General features: G+C 42.6%; 1 protein-coding gene, 1 long non-coding RNA gene and 1 pseudogene across 5 annotated transcripts; all 3 read left to right on the forward strand.

Annotated features, from left to right (window-relative positions):
• Nucleotides 1–245: 245 nt before the first annotated feature.
• LOC136510108 (uncharacterized) lies at nt 246–1,810 on the forward strand. 4 transcript variants are annotated; one of them, XR_010772611.1, is made up of 3 exons: nt 246–447; nt 822–912; nt 1,617–1,810. It is a non-coding gene; the product is annotated as an uncharacterized lncRNA (long non-coding RNA). The 4 variants fall into 4 exon arrangements; XR_010772612.1 differs by lacking the exon at nt 246–447 and adding an exon at nt 641–686 and having other exon boundaries at nt 793–912; XR_010772613.1 differs by lacking the exon at nt 246–447 and adding an exon at nt 649–686.
• Nucleotides 1,811–4,408: 2,598 nt separating this feature from the next.
• Nucleotides 4,409–12,777, forward strand: LOC136509899 (putative disease resistance protein At1g50180; annotated as a pseudogene).
• A 5,371-nt stretch (nt 12,778–18,148) lies between these two features.
• LOC136509900 (protein TOPLESS-RELATED PROTEIN 2-like) lies at nt 18,149–24,659 on the forward strand. Its single transcript, XM_066504490.1, has 9 exons — nt 18,149–18,412; nt 20,643–20,765; nt 20,971–21,081; nt 21,167–21,349; nt 21,508–21,636; nt 22,150–22,245; nt 23,766–23,951; nt 24,147–24,319; nt 24,415–24,659. The coding sequence occupies exons 1-9, from the start codon at nt 18,371–18,373 to the stop codon at nt 24,602–24,604; spliced, it is 1,233 nt and encodes a 410-aa protein (XP_066360587.1). The 5' UTR covers nt 18,149–18,370; the 3' UTR covers nt 24,605–24,659.
• The last annotated feature ends 868 nt before the right edge of the window (nt 24,660–25,527 follow it).

Here is a 25,527-nt window from a genome sequence, read left to right on the forward strand (position 1 = left end):
GGGCGGCGGGCTCCAGGTGAAGGTGCGTCCTCTCCATTGCTCCCCTCCGCTTTCCCTCGCCGATGCCGCGGCCTCGCCGTAAACACGGTTGCGGGGCGCCGCTATAGCGGCCAGACATGCGCAGGCGCGTTACGGTGGAGGTCCTCTGCCTCGATTCAGTCTCATGCTGACGGGGCCTTCAGAATCGATTTTGATGTTTTCTTTCTTTCTTTTTCCCCCTCACCTTCTCCGGTTCCCGTCTTCAGGCAACGGCACACCGACCTTGGATTTGGCTTCTGCACGTCTGGATGCTGCTGGGTTACCTTTGCTATGTCCAACACCAACGAGAGGCCACTGATGCAGCTCCCAGCCTGTCAGCCAACGTCTTCAGGTGTTCCTTCACCTTCCTCATCTACAGCTGCCAAGCCAGGAAGATAGACAGTAGCGGTCCCAGGATTTTTCTCAGATGTAAGCCTAACTAATTGCAATCCTTATTTTGTTCACTGTATTGTACTTATTCAGATTGCCATAGAATTCTAATTATTGGCCTAAGCCATGTCATCATATATTCTAATTATTGGCCTCAGCTAAATTTGTTTTTTTTCCCAAAATTTGACAGAGAGGAACAAATAAATATGGTACTAGCTGTAGTACCTGCTGCTAATTTACCACAGAGACCGTTTTCCATCAAGGAGAGCATAACCGATGTGTGTTTTAATCTTACTTTTTTCTCCGGTCAGAATTGCTTTGTGATATTGTGAGGTTGTGCTCTGCTCACTGTCTGATATGTACATCCAACTTACGTTTCTTCAGGTTTGTTTTTTTCCCACTCTTATTTTCAGATGTTGTGAGATTGTGTTATGTTCGCTGTCTGCCTGCCACAATGCTGGTGTACAATGTGCGTTTCCACACTCATACACCTGCAAAAATCAAGTGAGTTAATAGCGCCACCTGCCTTTTCTCTGTTACTATTTATAGGTAACTAACAAATTACACAATTTCTTTTTGCCCTAAGTAATCTTGAGCATATGGAATCTAACTAGGCTCATTGTAAAATTAATTTTCTTCATGTGTTTCTCTATCGTAATAATTGGTATGCTTACCTACCATGTCCTCTCTGATTACACAATATCAGTCGAATTAATGTGTATAGATTTTATCTCACTTCTCCATCACACTTCCTGTGTTACCTCACACTATCTACGAATAATTCCATACCATGATTGTTAACCTTGTGAGCTGAATCATGATAGTGTCCAAGTGTCTGTAGTTCGATAACAGTTAGTACAGGTTGAATCCAGTGAGCCTTTAATTAGTGTTTATTTTTCTTTATCAATAGTTTGGCATAACTATCTAGGTTAATTTTGTACTGCTGAGCTTTACTAATTCTTAGCGACTCAGTATGTTAATATCAACTTTAGGTTGTTCCGCTTTTATTTCTACCTATTTCTTATGACCTCTTGCCGGATGTATGTTGTCCACTGACAGCAGCAAAAACACACCATAAGGCTTCGGTTATGGTTGTTGAATGGTACTATATCCTTGCTCCTCTATTCATGGTTTCAGTTCCATTCTCTATCTATTTTTAACTAAAAAATGGTCTCCATCATGATTACATCAGAATTTATCTTTTACAGAGCACCTGTAGCTGCAAGGAATGTGCAACCAATGCTATTGGCATGTATTTCTATACGTTTTTCATTTTGCAATGCAGAAATTAGAGTTAGATAACAGCACTAGAGTATGACCAGCAGCATACCGTTATGTCTGTCTTCTAACAAGCACAAGACCCATACTGTATTGTATTGTTAGCTTATTATTTCCAATCAATTGTTTCATCTGTAGGTGTGGATTGTATGACTAATTTGGGTATTGCACCTTATTGGTGCCTTGCCTTCGGGATAGCATTGTCTCTGTACGAGGGTATGCCAGATTATGATATCTATCTGTTATATGGTCTCTCTTATATCATCCCATTATTTCGAACGTTCAGAGTTGTCACGATTGCTCGGTAAAATTGTCATGATCATGGTGCACGAGCAATCTGTTTATCTTGCAATGATATTCATGGCAAAAGTCAACACGATAATAGACAACCCACAAACCCAGGCAAAAGCTAATCATGGACAATGCATTGCCCGGGTTCAGGCTGCTTGCTTAAAATGATTGCCGTCTACCGTTTCACGTGCTTGCTTAGGTATGCAGAACTAAAAGCAATGCTTATGCGGGCGCAGCGTAGCGCGCCTGACGTCCTAGTTAGGTATACATTTGTATAGGCATAGAGTTAGTTTGAAGCGATGAAATTAAGTACCGCTCTCTCTGTTCAAAATTATAAGACCTCTCGGCTTTTTTAGATACACAGTTTTTAATATGCACTTAGATATATACCGTACATAGATAAATAGCGAAAGTAACGTATATAGAAAATTCAAAATATCTAATAATTTAGAAAGGAGGAAGTACATTTAGAATCTTTCTAGGGTACGACTCTTTTTAGTCCTAATTAAACTCCACCACTGTACTTATGATCAGCAGAATCATATTCCCGTTAAGTCCAATGAGCTGGTCCGCATCTAAATTAGTTTAGGGTGTCTTTAGTTGGGTGAAATTTAAGAATTTGGCTACTGTAGCACTTTCGTTTTTATTTGGCAATTAGTATTCAATCATGGACTAATTAGGCTCAAAACGTTCGTCTTGTGATTTCTAACTAAACTGTGCAATTAAATTTTTTTTTTGTCTACATTTAATGCTCCATGTATGTATCGCAAGATTCGATATAATGGCTACTGTAGCACTTTTTAGGAATTTTTTTTTGAAACTAAGCAAGGCCTTACTACCGACACATCACAGAGGGAGCAGAGTTGTTTTTTTTTCTCTTGTGTGCAACTTCCTGGACTCTGCGTGACACGTTAATCAAGCAATTAATGGAAAGCTCACCTTTTCTCTTGTCGTCAATTGGAAAAGTTGTCTGCCAGCTCTCTGGTTATTTTTAATTGTCTTGACTAGGATGAAAACGGTACGGATATTTTCCGACCGTATTCGAAACCGAATCCGTTTAAAGGGTTGAGATCTGTCCGTATTCGAGTCCGGATATCCAACATCTGATACCGTATCCGTATCCAAATACTCAAATCGCATATTTATGATATCGATATTCAATCGTATCATATCCGACATAGTTAACACTATCTGTATTCGAATCCGAATCTGAACAGAAATATGAAAACAAATATAATATCGGTGATATACGTCAGTATCCGATCCGTTTTCATACCTAGTCTTACCCACGGGCTCTTCAACCATTGCGAGGGGCGTGAAGATCCTCGGCGCCCTGTCTGGGTTTCTCCTGAGCTCAGACCAAGAACAGGCGGTGAATCTGGGTGAGCCCACCTTGCTTCCAACACAAAAATATCTGCCCCGCTTACTACTAATGCAAGCTGCTGCGTGCAGGCGCCACCATCCCCATCTAGGGCTCTTTTCGGCTGAGCTGGATTAAAACCAATTAGTCATTTTTTTGCTGATTTGTTGTGAGAGAAAAATACTATACCAGCTGGAATATGAACAGTGTTTTCTGAGGAGGAACCAGACGGCTCAGCGAGCCGAACGAAGCCTTGCGAGCATGGAGCTGATTTCCGCGAAACCCTCAGGTAGTACATGAGAGGATTCGGGCGAGGACAGGATTACGATACTTACAAGATTTTGTTACGATATTCTTCTTACCCTCTTCTGTCCTCGCACTTAGCGTCCAGACGGTAGTGGTGCCTCAGCCTGTTCGGTACGCCGTAAACGATCGTGGATTATTTACTGCTGGCTGGTTTGGTGTGAGAAAAAAATACTGTTTCAGCTTATAATCTACGATCATACTTTTTTTCAGCTTCTCGATGACACAGGAAATAAATTTTATGCACGCGTGATGTAGATGAGCTGCCATGTAGCACATCATCACTGCCGTTGATGCAACCTGATGGACGCTCGGCTGGGTCCTTCGCAGCGCAGCTGGTCAATGGTGGCGCCTAGTGTTTTCGGTCATCACAACTGCATCTGGTTTGGACGGCGGTACTGATGAGCTGGTTTGTATATAAATTAAACCGGCGGAAAAAAACTGTGGTCACCTCCAGCCCGAGAAAAAATACGACATCTATCGGGAGCCGGGCCAGAGTAGTTTACCGACACATCAAACACGAAGCAGCAGAGCTGTTTTTCCGTGCAACTTCCTAGCTCTGCGTGACACACACGCACACGTTAATCAAACAATTGAAAAATGAAAAGCTCACCTTTTCTCTTGTCGTCAACTGGAAAAGTCGTCTGCCTGCTCTCTCTGTGTCTCTCTGGTTACTATTTTAAATTGTCTTGGCCCCCGGGCTTTTCAGCTTGCTCCAATCTCAAGAACATGGAACAGTAGTTCTATACATTTCTCTTTTCATTTGGAGCCACCATTGCCAGGGGCGTGAACCGAAGATCCAGCTGCTGCGCGGCTTCCTCGACCAGTCTGGCTTTCTTCTGCTACAGCTACAGGGCTCAGACCAAGAACAGGCGGTGAATCTAGGTGAGCCCACCTTTACCTTGCTTTCAATTTCAACACAAAAATCAGCCCCGCTTACTACTAGTCTTTTTAATGCAAGCTGCTGCGTGCAGGAGCCACCAATCGATATTGCAAGCATGGAGCTGGCGGTGAGGGCGATGGGGAGCCTGCTCCCCAAGCTGTGCGAGCTGCTCAAGGAGGAGTACGGCCTGCAGAAGGGCGTGAAGAAGAAGGCCCAGATTCTCTCACGGGAGCTCGAGGCTGCGCACGCCGTCCTCCGCGAGATCAGCGACATGCCACCGGACATGCTCAACGCGCTGGTCAGGCTCTGGGCGCGTGATGTCAGGGAGGCATCCTACGACATGGAGGACATCATCGATGCATTTCTGGTGCACGTCGATGCCCCTGAGCCTGCTACTGAGACACACAAGCTCCGCAGCCTCAGGAAAAAGGTGAGCAGCCTGTTCAAGAAGATCAAGGCTCGCCGCAACATCTCTAGCCAGATCCAAGAAATCTACAAGAAGCTTGCGGAGTTGGCAGCAAGGCGTGACCGGTACAAAACACCCGACAGCGTTGTCACCAAGCCAGTAGCGACCATCGACCCTCGCATCTTGAATCTGTTCAAGAGTGCAACAGAGCTTGTTGGCATTGAGGGACCAAAGGATGAGCTCATAGATATGCTGTCCCTAGGGGATGACGGCGGTGATGCGTCTGGTCCTAAGAAGATGAAGATAGTCTCTGTTGTTGGATTTGGAGGACTGGGCAAGACTACTCTTGCAAAAGCTGTCTATGACCAGCTTAAACCGCGGTTCAAGTGGGGGGCTTTTATTCTAGTGGGTCAAAACCCTGACATCAAGAAAGTCCTTAGAGACATTCTTGTTGGCCTTGATAAGGAGAAGTTCATGAATTTGAATATGACCATGTTGGATGAAAAGCAACTCATGGACGAACTCAAGGAATTCGTCCAGGAAAAGAGGTACGAGTTTAATCACTCAACACATGTATATATAGAGACTTAATTATATTTCAGTAAGTACGTAGCCGTACAATTCTTTCCTTATATCTTATTTATTTTATATATTACATTAAGGCTGGAAGGAGCCAGCATGTTCCACTTCAAGTCTATAAATTACTACAGTAATCTTGGATCCATACACAATTGATTTAAAAGAGTCATAAAGAAGTAAATTTGTATTTTCAGCGGTAAGCATAACTAGTTGTATGAAATACAAATCTACAACCACCTGTTCTTTTTTATGGTCGATAATGCCACTGCTCTGTTCCTTATATGCTTTCTCATTTTAATTACCAACTCATGAAGGCAATTACGCTGTCATGTAAATGTGTAGGTGTTTCATTGTTATTGATGATATGTGGGACAAGAAGACCTGGAAATTAGTCAGATGTGCTCTGCAAGAAAGTAATTGTGGAAGTAGACTTGTGATCACTACACGCATTTCTGAAGTTGCCACATATGCTGATGAAGCTTACAAAATACAACCACTTTCTCATGATAACTCTAAAAAATTATTGTACGCAAGAATAGATGACGGTGAAGGGAAGTGTTTCGATAGTCTTTCGGCTGAGACATGTGAAAGAATTTTGAAGAAATGTGGCGGCGTGCCACTTGCTATCATTACAATAGCCAGTTTGTTGGCCAGTAAACCAGGAGAGGACTGGTCTGAGGTCTACAACTCAATTGGTTTTGGGCATAAAATCAATGATGATGTAGATAATACCCGAAGGATATTATCTTTCAGCTACTATGATCTGCCTTCACATCTAAAAGCTTGCTTATTGTATCTAAGCGTATTTCCAGAAGATCGTATCATAGAGAAAAATAGTTTGATATGGAAGTGGATAGCTGAAGGTTTCATCTCTGAGGAACAAGCAGCAGCAGCAGGGGTAGGATTATTTGAGCTCGGGGAGAGGTACTTTAATGAATTGATAAATAGAAACTTGATCTAGGCACAGGAGACACAATATGAAGGGTACGTTGATGCATGCTCAGTTCATGATATGGTTCTTGATTTGATACATCAATTATCGAGTGAAGAAAATTTTGTCACTGTATTGAATGGTGGTGAGCGACAGAAACTTCAGGGGAGCATTTCTCGCAGGTTAGCCCTACAGTGTGTTGAAGAGCACAACGTTGGCCAGCTGGCTAACATCGCTGTGGAGAAAGTGAGATCCATTTTTGCCAGTGAGTGTGATTTTTGTGCATTATGCCCACGCCTCCCATATTTACGTGTAGTAGAAATGGTAGGATGTTCCGTTTTCAACAAAGACTGCATCAAAGATGTGTCGGAGAATCATCTTGGGAGTTTACTTCACTTGAGGTACCTCAGAGTAGAGAATATCAAAAAGCTGCCCGAGGTAGGATATTTGAGGTTTCTGCAAACACTGGAATTATGGACGGACTACATGGAGCTGCCCGAGGAGGTGGGACTTCTGATGCAACTTGTTTGCCTACGATGTAGTTACAAGACAACAGTGCCGGCTGGTTTGATCGGTAAGCTCACGTCACTGCAAGAGCTACGTATACCGTGTGGAGGTGAAGATGCTATAATAATGCAGTTTGTGAAGGAGCTGGGCCTGCTGAAGGAACTGAGGGTGCTCAAGACTAGGATTTATGCTTGGATCAGTAACAGCATCGAGAGTGCTTTGCTGGAGTCCCTTGGTTGTCTGCACAATATCCAGGAACTTGAAATTTTGTTTTACTTCCCTATAACGATGGGCTGGCCGGTGATCAGCGATGGAGGACGGGTCTCCTGTCGGCATCTCCGTTTCCTGCGTTTCGATCACTGGTGGTTCTCTGCACTGCCGGCGTGGATTAACTCGTCGCTTGCTCCAAACCTATGCTATCTGGATCTGCTAGTGGAAGCTGTGGAAGACCAGGACATGGAAACCCTTGCCAATTTGCCAGAGCTTAGTTGCCTCATACTGCATTTGCCTGGCACCAAATTAGTTAGCATAAAGCTTTGTGCTGAAGGTGTTGGCTACTTCCGCAAGTTGAGATTCTTAAAGATTGATGGTGCATCTATCTGGTTTGTTCTGCGCAGCAGCAAGTACTGCAACAGCAGCAGGATAGCATCATCTAATACTATCATGCCACGTCTTGAATCCCTTGAGTTTGATGTCCATGTGCGGTCCCTAAAAGACGAGAAGGTGCAACTTGGTTTTGACAAGATGCTTGGCTTCCAGAACCTCGGAACAAGTTCGCTCCAGCGAGTCAAAGCCAAAGTGAACTGTCAAGGTGCCCGTACTCAGGATGTGGAGGAAGCGGAGGCTGCGTTGGAGCATGCGGCCACAGTCCATCCAAAACATCCCACCCTTCTAACCAACAGGGTAGACCCACAATGTATGATCTCACGCTACCAAGAGGTATGATGAACTGATCATGCATGCACATTTGAACTTGCTTTCAAAATTCAAATGCTACTGGCTCTGATTTACTATTGCTAGCTTCCTATCTATCCTGGCTTTCTATCTGTATAATTGTCACAATAAAATGTTCATCTCATACATCCTCTCCTTTGAATTATTATTAGTCCTAGCTCAATCGGGTTCTCCTACACAGTATTCCGGGCAAGGGCTGTGATAGTTAACGTAAGGGTGGGTGGGCTGTGATAGTTAACGTAAAAAATATCCCGATTGCCTTGTTCTCGCTTGCATGCATGTAGGGCCTGTTTGTTTTTGGCTCAGATTCATTCTGAACACCAGCGGCTGGATCTGCTGCCCATAGCTCAGATTCCGATTCAAACACGCAGCATTGCAGTGGCCATGCATGCATGTCACCGAGTTGGCCGTGTTGTCTCACAAATGCCATAGTCTGCCAACCGGTTGGCCGTGTTTGCGTGGCTCAAGGCAGATTCATTCATAACATTATGAATTGTGGTGTCTAACTACTGAAGGAACGTAATTAGAAATGCAAGGAAAAACACTCAGTTTTGGAATGTGTATGTTGTACATGTTTCTATGATGATGACAGGGAATTCATGAGTGGCCAGCCGAGTGTACACGTGCTTTTTTTTTTCTTTTTCCTCGCAGTTCAATATATTTGTATTTATTTGCTAACCGTATCGAACAAATGGTAGGCATGTAAGGAAATGAGCAAAGCCCCTGAGTTAGTAACCAAGGCCTGGAAGTTGTCGGACATCGTTGGCTCTGGACAAATTCAAATACTGCGTATGCCAGATCCGACCGCATCTTCAAGCAAAGTATGTTCAGCAACATCTGCATGTACATCTTCCATTTAAATTAATGCAAGGAATATCACACATCAGTATCTGTTCGTGTGCTTATGATTTTCATGACATAGCACACACCGAACAATTCGGTAGAATTTAAGACTATTATGGTCGTATTCAGAGCAGTATATAATTCTGATATATAAGCATTGTGTTTTATTTGTTTTCTTTGTAGGTTATGCACTTGTTGTACACAGATAATGGGCTGGCACTTTTGGCTCTCAGCTCCAATGCTGTTCATAAGCTGTGGAAATGGGAGCACAGGGACAAGAATCCACGTGGCAAGGTTAGATAGGACCACCAGCTTAAGATTTCAACACTGTAGTTCTGTTTGTTGTTTTATAAAAACCATCCATCATTACTTTTCGTTAGTCATCCAAATCTGTTCCACCTGTACTATGGCAACCGGAAAATGGCATTCCAATGACAAACGACACCATTGATGGCAATGACCCTAAACAAGCAACAGCCTGCACTGCACTATGCAGAAAGTATCTAATTTCTGCTTCTGGTGGCAAAGTCTCATTGTTCAACATGATGACATTCAAGGTATGTCTTCTTCAGTTGTCTATAACAATAAGTAGTTAATTCCATGATTTATCTCTTACAAATCATGCATGACAACTTCCGTAAAATAATTTTTATTTCGTAGTTGCACCATGGCCTTTCTTTGGCTTCACTGATCTTGTGCAATCTCTCATATATAGGTCATCACTACTTTCATGGCACCTCCACCTGCTGCAACTTTCCTTGCATTCTCCCCGTTAGACAGTAAAATCATAGCTATTGGAAGGGAGGACTCTTCAATTCAAATTATGTACTTTTTGCCGGCTTTCAGCAGATGCTACAAGGTACACATATTACATAGCAACTTTGTGGTAGCTCCCGTCAACAATATGAAGCGTAGTAAGTACCTCGTCGTATATGACCCAAAAAAACTTCATAAACCATACATATGTTGTTAGCTCGACATTTAAAAATTTGAGAATTTTTAACGATAATGGATTCTTCCTATGTGGAACATTATGCTTAGTGTACTAATTACCATTTAGTTTATATTTAACATCGATGTGCCAAAATATCAACTTATCTTAATCAAATTGCACAGGATAAAATTCTGCTCACGGGTCATCACAAAAAGATAACTGGACTAGCATTTTCGCAATCAATGAAGGTGCTTGTATCTTCAGGTGCTGATGCTTAGGTGTGAATTATAATATATATCAAAATTAGGACTAGCGATTATGTTTTTGCTTATAAAATTAAGGGATGCTGAATTAAATACAGTCAAATGTTATATGTCGGTGTTTTGTGAACCGACCAGAAAATTTAGTGCCGCGCAGCTCTAGGAATCGATGGAAGCACTCAAGACATGTGGAGATTATACTGTTTCAGGCCGGAGCACTATGGTCTCAGAGGGGTTCGAGTTCGTGTTTCTCGGTTCAAGTGCTCAGTTGGCTTACAATGGGGTGCTCGTAAGCCTGGGTTCAGAAGTGAGAGGACTCGAGAGAATAGATCGATCCCTCCGGAGCCATAGAGAGTGTTTCCTTTTTTCTGTCCGCTAGAATGAAGGCCCGGTTCCCTTATGCCTCTGGGAGCCAAGTGACAATTGAAAGGAACGGGTTCCCACGACCCGAGTGGTCGAGAGCTCGAGGGGAGGGTGGCGGTTGGCGAGCCCGATCCATGGGCCCTCTGCATCTTGTCCCAACTTCTGTTGCATGCTCGGATGTCGTCACGGGTTCCTGTTCTCCATGTCGAGGTATGGTGCGCCATAGCGGCACAGTGTGGGTCGTGGCTGGCATGGTGTGCCATAGCAGCATAGTGCGGGTCGTGGGTTTCCTCTTGTAGTCCTATGGGACATTGGCGCATAGTGCGAGTAGTGGCCTTCATCCTTGCGCCTACTACCCCTGGGGGGGCGTCGTGCGCTAGTTTGAGTCTATGGCTGTCGTCCTCTACAGACCGGCCGCCCTCCTGATCATGAAGGGGGTGGCGAGGCTTCATCCCACACACGGGGGGTCCGGGGTCAACTTGTTTGTCCGGTTCCGATGAGTCAAGTCCCTGGACGTGAGACCCGTGCTCTATGGCGAGCGTGGCCATACACCTGCCCATCGAGTCATATAGTGTTTGAGCGGTCCCGTGCCATATCCTGAGAGTGCCTGGCCACGGAGTGGCCTTTTGAATTAGTGGGGGGAGCCGTCCGAGGGGCGATGCCTTACCCCAAGACCCTCCGGTCTAAAGGGTGGTCGATGCATCCTAAGGCCCATGGTCCGTTGGGTGGTCGTCGTCCTTTTGGTCTGATTGGGTGTGCGATGCGTGCATGTCTTGTTTTGGCAGGCGCATTGAATGCGCCAACCTCCCCTGGTCCTATCCGTTGACGGTCAGCCTAGGCCCGGGGTGGTCAAGGTCATGCCTCGTATCCCGACACGACTGCGTGGTCGGGTGGAACGAGTGGTCGAGGCGCTACGCGGATGATGGGCCGTGGTCTACTGGGCCACGAAGTGCGCTTTCCTCCGGCGTAAGCCGCGTTGTGGGGTAACCGGGGTATGCTCCCCGACATTATGTTAGTCGCATTTCATACCATCCATTAGTCCATTTTCTAAAATATATAAAGATCTATAAATACACTCCACTTTCTAAAAGGTATAAACATCTAAAAATACAGTATTGTTTCATTCAGAATCATTATTTTCTTTTTTTTTTTGCAATGAAATGAAATTTGCAGCTATGTGTTTGGAGCATTTATGGTTGGGAGAAGAAGAAATCAAGGTACATCAAACATCCATCTAATGGTTCCGGTGCTTTAGTTGGTGATACAGTGGTGCAGTTTCACTATGATGGAACGCATCTTTTAGTAGTTCATGAGAGTCAGTTGGCGATCTATGATTGGAAATTGAAATGCTTGTGCTCGGTAAGTCATTCACAACATTTTCATAACAATATATTTGCATCTCTTAGTAATCATATGCAGTCTTGTCTATTGAGTCGGAGTACTAACATATTACATGATTTACATCATGCTTGTAGAATGCTCCTAATCGTATCGATGCATTATAATAAGCACGTTACACACTGATATTTAACCTTCCATAACTTGACAATACAGTGGTTCCCAAGAGATGCACCCCCTTCCCCAATTTCAAGTGCGGTATACTCACTTGGTTGTTTGTTGGTCTATGCTGGATTTCGTGATGGTGCAATTGGAATATTCGATGCAGAATCTCTTACGTTAAAGTGCAGGATAGCACCCTCTGCCTACATACCATCTTCAATATCCAGGTATGTGGAGTTTCAAGCGGTTCCTATTTTTTTTTGTGAGTGGTAGTTTTAATTCTGGTAACCAACGTCTTGTTTCTGTTACCTCTCTTGTTCCCAGGGATGGTGAAACTGTCTATCCCACAGCTGTCGCTACACATCCGTGGAAGCCAAACCAGATTGCAGTGGGCATGAGCGATGGTGCAGTTCTTGTGCTGGAGCCATTGGATACAGAGGACGTACAAGTGGGGAGCGACGTCACCTAAGAACAACATCCATCCCGTGATGTCAGCAGTAGCAGACTCAGTTAAATATTTTGGCCTGGCCGCTAGATACATATTCAGTCAAGTGGAACTGATTTTTTATGCACCCATCTAGTTATGTGTACACTAGGCTGTTGGTTCCACCTCCGCCTCCGCGTCCTGCAGCTGCAGCTACTCCTGTGAGTATCAAAGTTTTTTACTTTCGCTTGTGCTTTGCTTGTATGGCCTCTATCGTCCTAGATTAGCTATCAAAATAATCTTGTCTCACATGCAATCTTTTCTCCTTTGTGTAGTCTCCATATGACGGTGGTTCGAATAATCCACCTCATGCACCTACGAATGATGCATCTGGGCCTTCACCACAGTCGCAGTGGCCGAGATGAGTGCATGTTGTATTTTTTACATTTGTTGTTCACTTGGTGATGGACTTGTGATATACTTGTGATGCACTTGTGGACTTTGATGGACTTGTGGACTTATTTGGATGGACTTGAGCACTTATTATTATATATTGTGATGGCTGTGATATGGGCGGATGGATGTGTGGATGGATGAGATATATATGTGATGGATGAGATATATATGCGATGGATGAGATATATATGTGATGGATGAGATATATATGTGATATATGTTTGTATGAATGTATTTGTCATGATGGAATGCAAAAAAAAAAAAAAAATTGCCGTTTTGGATCACTTTGCCGAGTGTTGCACTCGGCAAAGGACCCCTTTGCCGAGTGCAATGGTCACATCACTCGGCAAAGCTAGCAAAATGGGCGACCAGAAAACAGATTTTCCAGCTTTGCCGAGTGTTGTGACTATAACACTCGGCAAAGAAATAAAAAAAAATTTAAACTTTGCAGAGTGACTGGCGGGTTGGCACTCGGCAAAGAAAATTTTCAAAAAAAAAAAGCTCTTTGCCGAGTGCCTTCCGGGTTGGCACTCGGCAAAGAATTTAAAAAAAAATAAAAAATCTTTGCCGAGTGCCTGGCGGGTTGGTACTCGGCAAAGAAAATTTTCAAAAAAAAAGCTCTTTGCCAAGTGCCTTCCGGGTTGGCGCTCGGCAAAGAATTTTTTTTAAAAAAAATAAAAAATCTTTGCCGAGTGCCTGGCGGGTTGGCACTCGGCAAAGAAAATTTTCAAAAAAAAAAAATAAAAGCTCTTTGCCGAGTGCCTCACGGGTTGGCACTCGGCAAAGAAATTTTTTAAAAAAAATAAAAAATCTTTGTCGAGCGCCTCACGGGTTGGTACTCGGCAAAGAAATTTAAAAAAAAAATTAAAAAAATCTTTGCCGAGTGCCTGCAGGGTTGGCACTCGGCAAAGTGACCGTCAACGGGACCGGCGCCATGACGGTCGCTTTTCTTTGCCGAGTGTCCCCGGGGCACTCGGCAAAGAGGGCTTTGCCGATCAAATTTTTGCCGTGTGTTCTTTGCCGAGTGCCGCACTCGACAAAGGCTTTGCCGAGTGCAATTTGGCCTTTGCCGAGTGCCTCAGGCACTCGGCAAAGAACCTGAATTCAGTAGTGATCCAGGTATGTGGAGTTTCAAGCAGTTCCTTTTTTTTGTGAGTGGTAGTTTCAATTCTGGTAACCAACGTCTTATTTGTGTTACCTCTCTTGTTCCCAGGTATGGTGAAACTGTCTATCCCACAGTTGTCGCTACGCATCCGTGGAAGCCAAACCAGATTGCAGTGGGCATGAGCGATGGTGCAGTTCTTGTGCTGGAGCCGTTGGATACAGACGATGTACAAGTGGGGAGCGACGTTGCCTCAGAACAACGTCCATCCCGTGATGTCAGCAGTAGCAGACTCAGTTAAATATTTTGGCTTGGCCGCTAGATACATATTCAGTCAAGTGGAGCTGATTTTTTATGCACCCATCCAGTTATGTGTACACCATCCATCGTCAGATCTCCTCAAGATTTATATATCTAAGACTAGTGTTTTCATGTCGTTGAGGACTTCCTTATTTTTTAATAAATATGCACGTTGCTAGTGGGTGAGACATTTCCCTCCCCAACTCTCTTCTTCTTTTTTTCAAAAAAACATAATTGGATAGCGGGCATTGTATTTTCTTATCTTGTTATATACAACGACCTTGGGACAATGCTGAGTATCAGCCTATCCAATTCTCCAGTCAAGTTGGCTTAGGTTGAATTGCAACTGCAATACTCTCGTTTTGTGAATGATGTGAGATTTCGACAAGCATTGTAAAAACTCGTTACTAGTGGAGAAAATTGTCCTTGGATATCGTGACGATATGCAGACTAAATCCACTTATAATGAGTTAGTTTGCATATCATGACTTACTAAAATAATTATAAGAAAAGCATTCAGGTAAAGAAAAAAAATACAGAGGGAAATGAGAGTGACAAAATATTTTTTGTTACTAGGATCGTGCCCGTGCGTTGCTACGGGCAAAACAAACAGCGATAATGGCATGCACTATCTAACGCAGAAGTCAAATCATCATCAATAAAAGGAAACTGTTTATATTTCATTTCTGATTAATCCATCCCATCAATTTTTTTTTGACCTAGATCCATTTGCAAAGGAAAATAAACATAACATATGCGGATAAGACGTCCTCGAAAAAATCTCTTGTATATTAATCAACATGTCAATTGTCTTGCATAGCCATTTTCACGCTTGGCAGGGACATTAGACTCCAAATGCGCAGGAACATCAGACTCCTAATGCCCAGACCTCGAGTGAAAGAAACAAAACACATAAAAGTGCTTCTGCAAAAAAGGGTGAATCAAGCGCTGCCTATTATTATTTTTCCAAATGTAGACTTCATGTAAATATGGTGAAATGAAACACAACACATGTAAGTGCTACTGCTACTAAAGTATGATGATCAATAAATTACAATATCTGAAAAACCATTCTAGGCTTCTAGCAGTGTTATTGTGTCTACTACATCAAAAGTCAAAGCTGTCTTCTGCTTCAAGACAATTTTCAGAGAAGTTCACCAAGTCGTGATAGCACATCGACTTGCCTCAATGCCTCCTCATCATTGCACACATCCAGGGCATGCCCTGTCCTCGTCACACATCTATATATGCATGCAGTTCAGCATGGCACCCTTGTGGCCTAGCATCCAAAGGCGCCATTGCCTCGCCACTCCCATGCCCATGGCCATCTAGCACACCAAGCAGTACACACCACCGGCTGGTGGTCACTATCCCCGTTGCCCATGGCCATCCAGATCCAGCACGCTGAGCAACATGATGGATGCCCATTTGTGCGTATCTTTAGCTTCAGGGCATTCCTTTGACCGGCTTACCTGCAAAGGTCAAGCGCATCAATTCAAGCCCAGGGATACAAGAATGAGACAAAGGAAAATGTCTAGTTATGCTTAAAGCTTAGATTTCCTAAACAATTACATACACTAAACTGAAGGATCAGTCATTTTCTCAGAGAAACTGTGATTCAGCTTTGGTAATAGACTTCATAACTACAATTGTCCAAAATATAGATGTCACCTCATTTGTCGATCAGACATGTAACAAATTCAAAGTCTCTCTAAGAAAGATTAAGTCCACCCAACTCTCTTTCAAACAGACTTTGCCAATAAAGAATAATGTCTGCACACACCGCTGAACATCAGCAAAAGAGACTTTGCGATCATCTTCAATGCAGTCTACCTACCTACTACCTACACTAATGGTACTCATTTGTCAATGCTCAATATAAAATGGTTTATTTAACTTGAAGGGGAAGGTGTCCGACAGTAGCTAAGAAAGTTCAGAGTTCTGAAACTCTGCATCCAAACATTCTGCAGGCACTGCACCTAGGATGATTTGAACTCACCCAGGTAAGCATTCTTGATCTCTACTTGTTGTTGACTGTAAACTAAAAATTATAGTTTAGAAGGAAAAAGACCCGCATGGTATGAGACGTTGTAGCATCATACTGAATATAATCCAAGGCTCAGCATTAATTAAAGGAAATAGCAACCAAAAGAAACTACTTCTGGTTAATAAAAAAGTAGAAAAAAGAAACTTGCCGGTGCTGGTTATATCTCTAAATGCAGTGCACCCAATGGGAGCTGCCATCATACTACTGGAGGATTGTTGTTAACCAGAGGCAACCCCTAAAACCAACATGTCATAGTTCAGGCATATTCCACTATTGTAGATTTGTGGTCAGACATGTTTTTTCCAGAAAAAGAACATTGCATTACAGTGATTGAATATTGCGAAGGAGGGTTGTCTTCCAAACATGACTCAGAACCTTCAACATCATATGGGAAGAATTAGGTGAAGGATATGCTAAAAGATAACTACCTCAAATATAGGACTCAGACTATATCTTCAATCACTAACAGATGAAAAAAATTTCAAGGAAAGTTCCAAATGACCAAATGAGAATCGTATAAACATAAAGGCACGACAAAATAAAAACGCACAACAAGTATATATCGACTAATGAACGAAAGGATAAATATTTTAGAAGCTAAATACCACTGTAAAAGTTGGTGGCCTACTGATCTATAATGCTTGCAAGTTACAGATTATGTGCACTGACCTGATACTTGCCTATGAAATAGTTCTATTCTAGATTGAGCTCCCAATGTTCTATAGAAAAAAAAACTTAATTATTCTATTCCAATCAAATTGAACAGGCTAGTGATCCATGAATAAACATTTTTATATGTAGGAAAGTAAGTGATAAGCCTAGCCTAAGAAAATGTATAACATTGGGGAACAAGACCAGTCTAGGAGAGGCATGAGTTCAGCGGTACAAATCCTTAGTGTGAATAGAGAAAGCTGTAAGAAAGCAATGGGTACCGATTACCTTTATATGGCCATCACAATTCAGAAAGAAAGCAATGGATCCTTGATGTTTTCAGTCATTGCAGCAAAATGATGTCACTATGAACAGGATAAAGTTAAATCCCATTTTTACGTGTAGTAGAGATGGTAGGATGTTCTGTTTCCATAGACTGCGGCAAAGATGTGTTGGATCATCTTGGGAGTTTACTTCACTTGAGGTACCTCAGAGTAGGGAGTATCCTTATCACTGAGCTGAGGTTTCTGCAAACACTGGATTTACGGAAGAGTGGGGTAAAGGAGCTACCAGAGGAGGTGGGACTTCTGACGCAACTTGTTTGCCTATGACTACGAGCCACTCGGGAAACAAGAGTGCCGGCAGGTTTGATCGGTAAGCTGACGTCATTGCAAGAACTGTGTATACGGTGTTCTCGAGGTGAAGATGCTACAATGCAGTTTGTGAAGGAGCTGGGTCTGCTGAGGGAACTGAGGGTGCTCCAGGCTTCTATTCATCATGTTAGGATCAGCGAGGTGAAATTTTGGTATACTACTCTCCAAATAAGGGCTGGGTGAGCAGCGATGCACAGCTTTGTGTTTTCTGCACTGCCGGCGTGGATTAACTCGTCGCTTGCTCCAAACCTATGCTATCTGGATGTGCAAGTGGTAGTTGTGGAAGACTAGGCCCGTGTTCAGTTCCCATCCAAATTCCTAAAAAATGCTACAGTACGCATCACATCGAATCTTGCGATATATGCATGGAGCATTAAATGTAGACGAAAAAAAACTAATTACACAGTTTGGTTGGAAATTGCGAGACGAACGTTTTGAGCCTAATTAGTCCATGATTGAACACTAATTGCCAAATAAAAACAAAAGTGCTACAGTAGCCCAAATTCCAAACTTCAACTAAACATGCGCTAGGACAAGGAAACCCTTGCCAAGTTGCCAGAGCTCAGTTGCCTCATACTGTGTTCAAAAAGTCCAAGTCAGTAGTTAGCATAAAGATTCGTACTGATGAAGGTGTTGGCTACTTTCGCAGGTTGAGATTCTTAAAGATAGATGGTGCATCTATCTGGTTTGATCTGCGCGGCAGCAAGTACTTGAATCCCTTGAGTTTGGTGTCCATGTGCGGTCCCTAAAAGACGAGAACCTGCATCTTGGTTTTGACAAGCTGCTTGGCTTCCAGAACCTCGGAACAAGTTCGCTGCAGCGAGTCAAAGCCGAAGTGAACTGTGAAGGTGCCCGTACTTGGGAGGATGTGGATGAAGCGGAGGCTGCGTTGGAGCACGCGGCCGCAGTCTATCCAAAACATCCCACCCTTCGAATCATGAGGGTAATGGAAGAATATATGAAGTCACGCTACCAAGAGGTATGATGAACTGATCATGCATGCACACTGAACTTGCTTTCAAAATTCAAATGCTACTGGCTCTGATTTACTATTGCTAGCTTCCTATCTATCCTGTCTTTCTATCTGTATAATGGTCACAACAAAATGTTTATCTCAGGTTCAAGTAGTAGTAGAGGACTAAAGGTAGGTACGACCCCCTACTACTACAGTACCTCACGAACTAGGAACTCAATCTAGCTAGCTGCTAGTTTCTCTTCTTTTAATTATTATTAGTCCTAGCTCAATCGGGTTCTCCTGCACAGTATTATGGACATGTATATTATCTAAATAATAAGTACTACTCCCTTGGTCTCCAAATTATAACATGTTTTATCTTTTTCTAATACATTATTTTAGATATGTATCTAGATATAGTGTATATCTAAGTGCACGGCAAAATCAATATATCTGGAAAAGGTAAAACGTCTTATAATCTAGAATAGATGGAGTAGTAAGTAAGGGTGGACTGAAATAGTTACCAATTTACCATAAATCTCACAATGTGTATATATATACCAAAAGCATGTAACAAGGGCAGGTCCATGAAAAAAATAAAAAAATTCCGTTTATCTTATTCTCGCTTTATGCATGTATTGTAGTGTGGCTGTGCATGCCTGTCGCCATGGCCCACAGATATAATTTTCTAATGGCTATTGCAAGGTCTTAAGCTACTACTACTGTTTAGATAATGGAACTTAACCGTAATGGGTGTTACTACTACCCACCATTCTTTCTACATCCACAGTGGCACAACTACGAAAACAATTTGTGGCAACGCCTCCCTTTCTTTGTAGGGGCGGCTCAATGGTTGCCAAATGAGCCGTCCTTACAAATGGATTTGTAGGGGCGGCTCAATATTGAAATGCCCCTACAAATAGACGCCGAGTATTAAAAATTAAGCACTAAAATTCAAATTTTGTAAACGATCTTGGATGGAGAAACAACCAAAATAAAAGTTGTAGATCTCGAAAAGCTATAAAACTTTGTAGTTGATAACTTTTTGATTTGAAATCATCTTGTCAAGGAAAACTACGTTTGAATTTCCAAAAATTTGAAATTTTAATTTTTTAAACGACATCGGATGGATAAACAGTAAAAATGAAAGTTATAGATCTTAAAAAGTTATGAAACTTTGTAGTTGATAACTTTCTCATTTGAAATCATCTTGTCATAGAAAACTACGTTCGAATTTCTCAAATTTGAAATTCAAATTTTTTAAGTGACCTTGGACGGAGAAACTATCAAAATAAAAGTTGTAGATCTCGAAAAGTTATAAAACTTTGTAGTTGACAACTTTTTCATTTGAATTAGTTTAGGGCCTAACAATCAATTTATGCTCTATTTTGTATAATATGTGAGGAACCAAAATAGATTGTAGACACAAGTGAACGTGAGGTGTAGTGGTAGAGGAGATGGCGTGCGAGGGAGATGTCGCGGGTTCGAATCCCGGCCAACGCAAAGTGTGCAAAAATCGTGAAAAAAATTGTAAAAAAATGCTGCAACCATAGATTGGGTGTGTGGCTGCCGGTGGGGACCTCCTCGGATTAAAAAAAATTGCTATTTTTTTTGCTCTTTTTTTCGTGATTTCTGGAAATTGATTTGTAGGGGCGGCTCAGTATCCAACCGCCCCTGCAAATCGATTTGTAGGGGCGGTCTGTGAACCGCCCCTACAAATACATGATTTGTAGAGACCCTTGCGTAGGGACGGCTGGCCAAACCGCCCCTACAAATGGTCTTAAGCCGCCCGTACAAACCATGTTTTACGTAGTGTGGTAAAGTAGGTAATAAGCTTCCTTCTTTATTGATTTTCCTCCGCTTTGTGGACGCCATTACCCCCAGTAAGCAAGAGCTCTAACCAAATATGAACAGTTACATTTCATAAAAAAATAGCCCGAAATGTTTAACAAAATGCCGAAAAGACAAAAAAAAAGATAGTCTAGATTATCAATTACACACACTGGTCAGTCGCGTTTCGTGGCTTGAGCCACAAATTAACAATATGAAGTGTGATGCCTAATTACTGAAACCGAAGGACCGTAAAAATGTAAGGAAAAGGAGCCAGTTTTGGAATGTGTATAGGGCCCATGTCTATATTGTGTTCGTATGACGACAGGGAACTCATGAGTGGCCAGCTGAGTGTGTAACAACTTTTTTCCATTTTTGTTGCAATTCAATATATTTATTTCCAAACTGTATCGAACAAATGTAGGCTTTAATGGAAATTAGAAGAGCTCCTGAGTTAATAATTAAGGCCTGGAAGTTGGCGGACATCGTTGGCTCAGGACAAATTCAAATACAGCGTATGCCAGATCCGACCGCATCTTCAAGCAAAGTATGTTCAGCAACGTTTGCATGTACATTTTCCATTTAAATTAATGCAAGGAATATCACACATCAGTATCTGTTCGTGTGCTTATGATTTTCATGACATAGCACACACCGAACAATTCGGTAGAATTTAAGACTGTTATGGTCATATTCAGAGCAGTATATAATTATGATATATAAGCATTGTGTTTTATTTGTTTTCTTTGTAGGTTATGCGCTTGTTGTACACAGATAATGGGCTGGCACTTTTGGCTCTCAGCTCCAATGCTGTTCATAAGCTGTGGAAATGGGGGCACAGGGACAAGAATCCACGTGGCAAGGTTAGATAGGACCACTAGCTTAAGATTTCAACACTATAGTTGTGTTGTTGTTTTCTAAAAACCATCCATCATTACTTTTCGTTAGTCATCCAAATCTGTTCCACCTGTACTATGGCAACCGGAAAATGGCATTCCAATGACAAACGACACCATTGATGGCAATGACCCTAAAGAAGCAACAGCCTGCACTGCACTATCCAAAAATGATAGCTATCTAATTTCTGCTTCTGGTGGCAAAGTCTCATTGTTCAACATGATGACATTCAAGGTATGTCTTCTTCAGTTGTCTATAACAATAAGTAGTTAATTCCATGATTGATCTCTTACAAATCATGCATGACAACTTCCGTAAAATAATTTTTATTTTGTAGTTCCACCATGGCCTTTCTTTGGCTTCACTGATCTTGTGCAATCTCTCATATATAGGTCATGACTACTTTCATGGCACCTCCACCTGCTGCAACTTTCCTTGCATTCAACCCGTTAGACAATAACATCATAGCTATTGGAAGGGAGGACTCTTCAATCCAAATCTACAATGTCAGTATAGACAAAGTGAGTATTAAACATGAATCTATCATCCCCTGTTTCCATGAATCTCAGAGTATTGGCAAAACTCATTATATATGGTTCTCACTGGAAATGCAGTAATGTACCCATTGTAAAATAATGTGCTCTCGTTTCAGACTATATATCCCCTCATGTTTTACTTATGTATTAGGATCATGAGATTATAAATGTTGTTTTACATATGATCTTTTTGACATAACAAATTATGTACTTTTTGCGGGCTTTGAGCAGATACCACAAGGTACACATATTACATAGCAACTTTGTGGTAGCTCCCGTCAACAATATGAAGAGTAGTAAGTACCTCGTGGTATATGACCCAAAAAACCTTCATAAACCATACATATGTTGTTAGCTCGACATTTAAAAATTTGAGAATTTTTAATGATAATGGATTCTTCCTATGTGGAACATTATGCTTAGTGTATTAATTACCGTTTAGCTTATATTTAACATCGACATGCCAAAATATCAACTTATCTTAATCGAATTGCACAGGTTAAAATTGTGCTCACGGGTCATCACAAAAAGATAACCGGACTAGCATTTTCGCAATCAATGGAGGTGCTTGTATCTTCAGGTGCTGATGCTCAGGTGTGAATTCTAATATCTATCAAAATTAGGACTAGCGATAATGTTTTTGCTTATAAATTTAAGGGATGCTGAATTAAATACAGTCAAATGTTATGTGTCGGTGTTTTGTGAACCGACCAGTAAATTTAGTGCCGCGCGGCTCTAGGAATCGATGGAAGCACTCAAGACATGGGGAGATTATACTGTTTCAGGCCGGAGCCCTACAGTCTCAGAGGGGTTCGAGTTCGTGTTTCTCGGTTCAAGTGCTCAGTTGGCTTACAATGGGGGTGCTCGTAAGCGTGGGTTCAGAAGTGAGAGGACTCGAGAGAATAGATCGATCCCTCCAGAGCCATAGAGAGTGTTTCCTTTTTTCCGTCCGCTAGAATGAAGGCGGCCTGGTTCTCTTATGCTTCCGGGGGCCGAGTGACAATTGAAAGGAAAGGGTTCCCACGACCCTAGTGGTCGAGAGCTCGAGGGGAGGGCGACGGTCGGCAAGCCCGGTCAGTGGGCCCTCTGCATCTTGTCCCAGCTTCTGTTGCATGCTCGGATGTCGTCACGGGTTCCTGTTCTCCACGTCGAGGTATGGTGCGCCATAGCGGCACAGTGCGGGTCATGGTTGGTACGGTGCGCCATAGCGGCATAGTGCGGGTCGTGGCTGTCCTCTTGTAGTCCTATGGGACATGGGCGCATAGTGCGAGTTGTGGCCTTCGTCCTTGCGCCTACTGCCCCTGGAGGGCGTCGTGCGCTTGTTTGAGTCTATGGCTGTCGTCCTCTGCTGACCGGCCACCCTCCTGATCATGAAGGGGGCGGCGAGGCTTCATCCCACACACGGGTGGTCGGGGGTCAACTTGTTTGTCCGGTTCCGAGGAGTCAAGTCCCTGGACGTGAGACCCGTGCTATGTGGCGAGCGTGGTCGTACACCTGCCGGTCGAGTCATATAGTGTTTGAGCGGTCCCGTGCCATATCCTGACATTGCCTGGCCACGGAGTGGCCTTTTGAATTGGTGGGGGAGCAGTCCGAGGGGTGATGCCTCACCCCAAGACCCTGAGGTCCGAAGGGTGGTCGATGCATCCTAAGGCCCCACGGTCCGTTGGGTGGTCGTCGTCCTTTTGGTCTAAGTGGGTGTGCTGTCCGTGCACATCTCGTTGTGGCAGGCGCATTGAATGCGCCAACCTCCCCTGGTCTTATCCGTTCACGGTCAGCCTAGGCCCGGGGTGGTCGAGGTCGTGCCTCGTATCCCGACCCGAGTGCGTGATCGGGTGGAGCGAGTGGTCGAGGTGCTACGCGGATGATGGGCCGTGGCCTAGTGGGCCACGAAGTGCGCTTTCCTCCAGTGTAAGCCACGTTGTGGGGTAACCGGGGTATGCTCCCCCGACATTATGTTAGTCAGATTTCATACCATCCATTAGTCCATTTTCTAAAATATATAAAGATCTATAAATACACTCCACTTTCTAAAAGGTATAAATATCTAAAAATACAGTATTGTTTCTTTCTGAATCATTCTTTTCTTGTTTTTTGCAATGAAATGAAATTTGCAGCTATGTGTTTGGAGCATTGATGGTTGGGAGAAGAAGAAATCAAGATACATCAAACATCCATCTAATGGTTCCGGTGCTTTAGTCGATGATACAGTGGTGCAGTTTCACTATGATGGAACGCATCTTTTAGTAGTTCATGAGAGTCAGTTGGCGATCTATGATTGGCAATTGGAATGCTTGTGCTCGGTAAGTCATTCACAGCATTTTCATAACAATATATTTGCATCTCTTAGTAATCATATGCAGTCTTGTCTATTGAGTCGGAGTACTAACATATTACATGATTTACATCATGCTTGTAGAATGCTCCTAATCGTATTGATGCATTATAATAAGCACATTACACACTGATATTTAACCTTCCATAACTTGACAATGCAGTGGTTCCCAAGAGATGCACCCCCTTCCCCAATTTCAAGTGCGATATACTCACTTGGTTGTTTGTTGGTCTATGCTGGATTTCGTGATGGTGCAATTGGAATACTCGATGCAGAATCTCTTACGTTAAAGTGCAGGATAGCACCCTCTGCCTACATACCATCTTCAATATCCAGGTATGTGGAGTTTCAAGCAGTTCCTTTTTTTTTGTGAGTGGTAGTTTCAATTCTGGTAACCAAAGTCTTGTTTCTGTTACCTCTCTTGTTCTCAGGGATGGTGAAACTGTCTATCCCACAGTTGTCGCTACGCATCCGTGGAAGCCAAACCAGATTGCAGTGGGCATGAGCGATGGTGCAGTTCTTGTGCTGGAGCCGTTGGATACACACGACGTACAAGTGGGGAGCGACGTCACCTCAGAACAACGTCCATCCCGTGATGTCAGCAGTAGTAGACTCAGTTAAATATTTTGGCTTGGCCGCTAGATACGTATTCAGTCAAGTGGAACTGAGTTTTTATGCACCCATCCAGTTATGTGTACACCATCCATCGTCAGATCTCCTCAAGATCTATATATGTAAGACTAGTGTTTTCATGTCGTTGAGGACTTCCTTATTTTGTAATAAATATGCATGTTGCTAGTGGGTGAGACATTTCCCTCCCCATCTCTCTTCTTCTTTTTTTCAAAAAACATAATTAGATAGTGGGCATTGTATTTTCTTATCTTATTATATACAACAACCTTGGGACAATGCTGAGTATCAGCCTACCCAATTCTCCAGTCAAGTTGGCTTAGGTTGAATTGCAATTGCAATACTCTCGTTTTGTGAATGATGTGAGATTTCGACATGCATTGTAAAAACTCGTTGCTAGTGGAGAAAATTGTCCTTGGATATCGTGACGATATGCAGACTAACTCCACTTGTAACGAGTTAGTTTGCATATCATGACTTACTAAAATAATTATGAGAAAAGCATTCAGGTAAAGAAAAAATACAGAGGGAAATGAGAGTGACAAAATATTTTTTGTTACTAGGATCATGCCCGTGCGTTGCTATGGGCAAAACAAACCGCGATAATGGCATACACTGTCTAACGCAGAAGTCAAATCATCATCAATAAAAAGAAACTGTTTATATTTAATTTCTAATTAATCCATCCCATCAAATTTTTTATTTGACCTAGATCCATTTGCAAAGGAAAATAAACATAACATATGCAGATAAGATGTCCTCGAAAAAATCTCTTGTATATTAATCAACATGTCAATTGTGTTGCATAGCCATTTTCACGCTTGGCAGGGACATCAGACTCCATGGGGTGTAAGAAGACTATGCATAGCTTGTCTGCACCAGAACATGCACGCTATTCAAATTTTTTACAAAGC

The sequence above is a fragment of the Miscanthus floridulus genome, chromosome 16, assembly GCF_019320115.1.
Source record: "Miscanthus floridulus cultivar M001 chromosome 16, ASM1932011v1, whole genome shotgun sequence".
Classification (NCBI taxonomy): Eukaryota; Viridiplantae; Streptophyta; class Magnoliopsida; order Poales; family Poaceae; genus Miscanthus; species Miscanthus floridulus.

What these genes read in the sequence shown, in the direction of transcription:
- LOC136509900 (XM_066504490.1), top strand. Translation starts at nt 18,371, where the DNA reads ATGAGGGTAATGGAAGAATATATGAAGTCACGCTACCAAGAG. An exon ending in AATTGGAATGCTTGTGCTCG is followed by an intron (nt 23,952 to 24,146) that starts GTAAGTCATTCA and finishes TTGACAATGCAG; the next exon opens with TGGTTCCCAAGAGATGCACC. An exon ending in ATACCATCTTCAATATCCAG is followed by an intron (nt 24,320 to 24,414) that starts GTATGTGGAGTT and finishes TCTTGTTCTCAG; the next exon opens with GGATGGTGAAACTGTCTATC.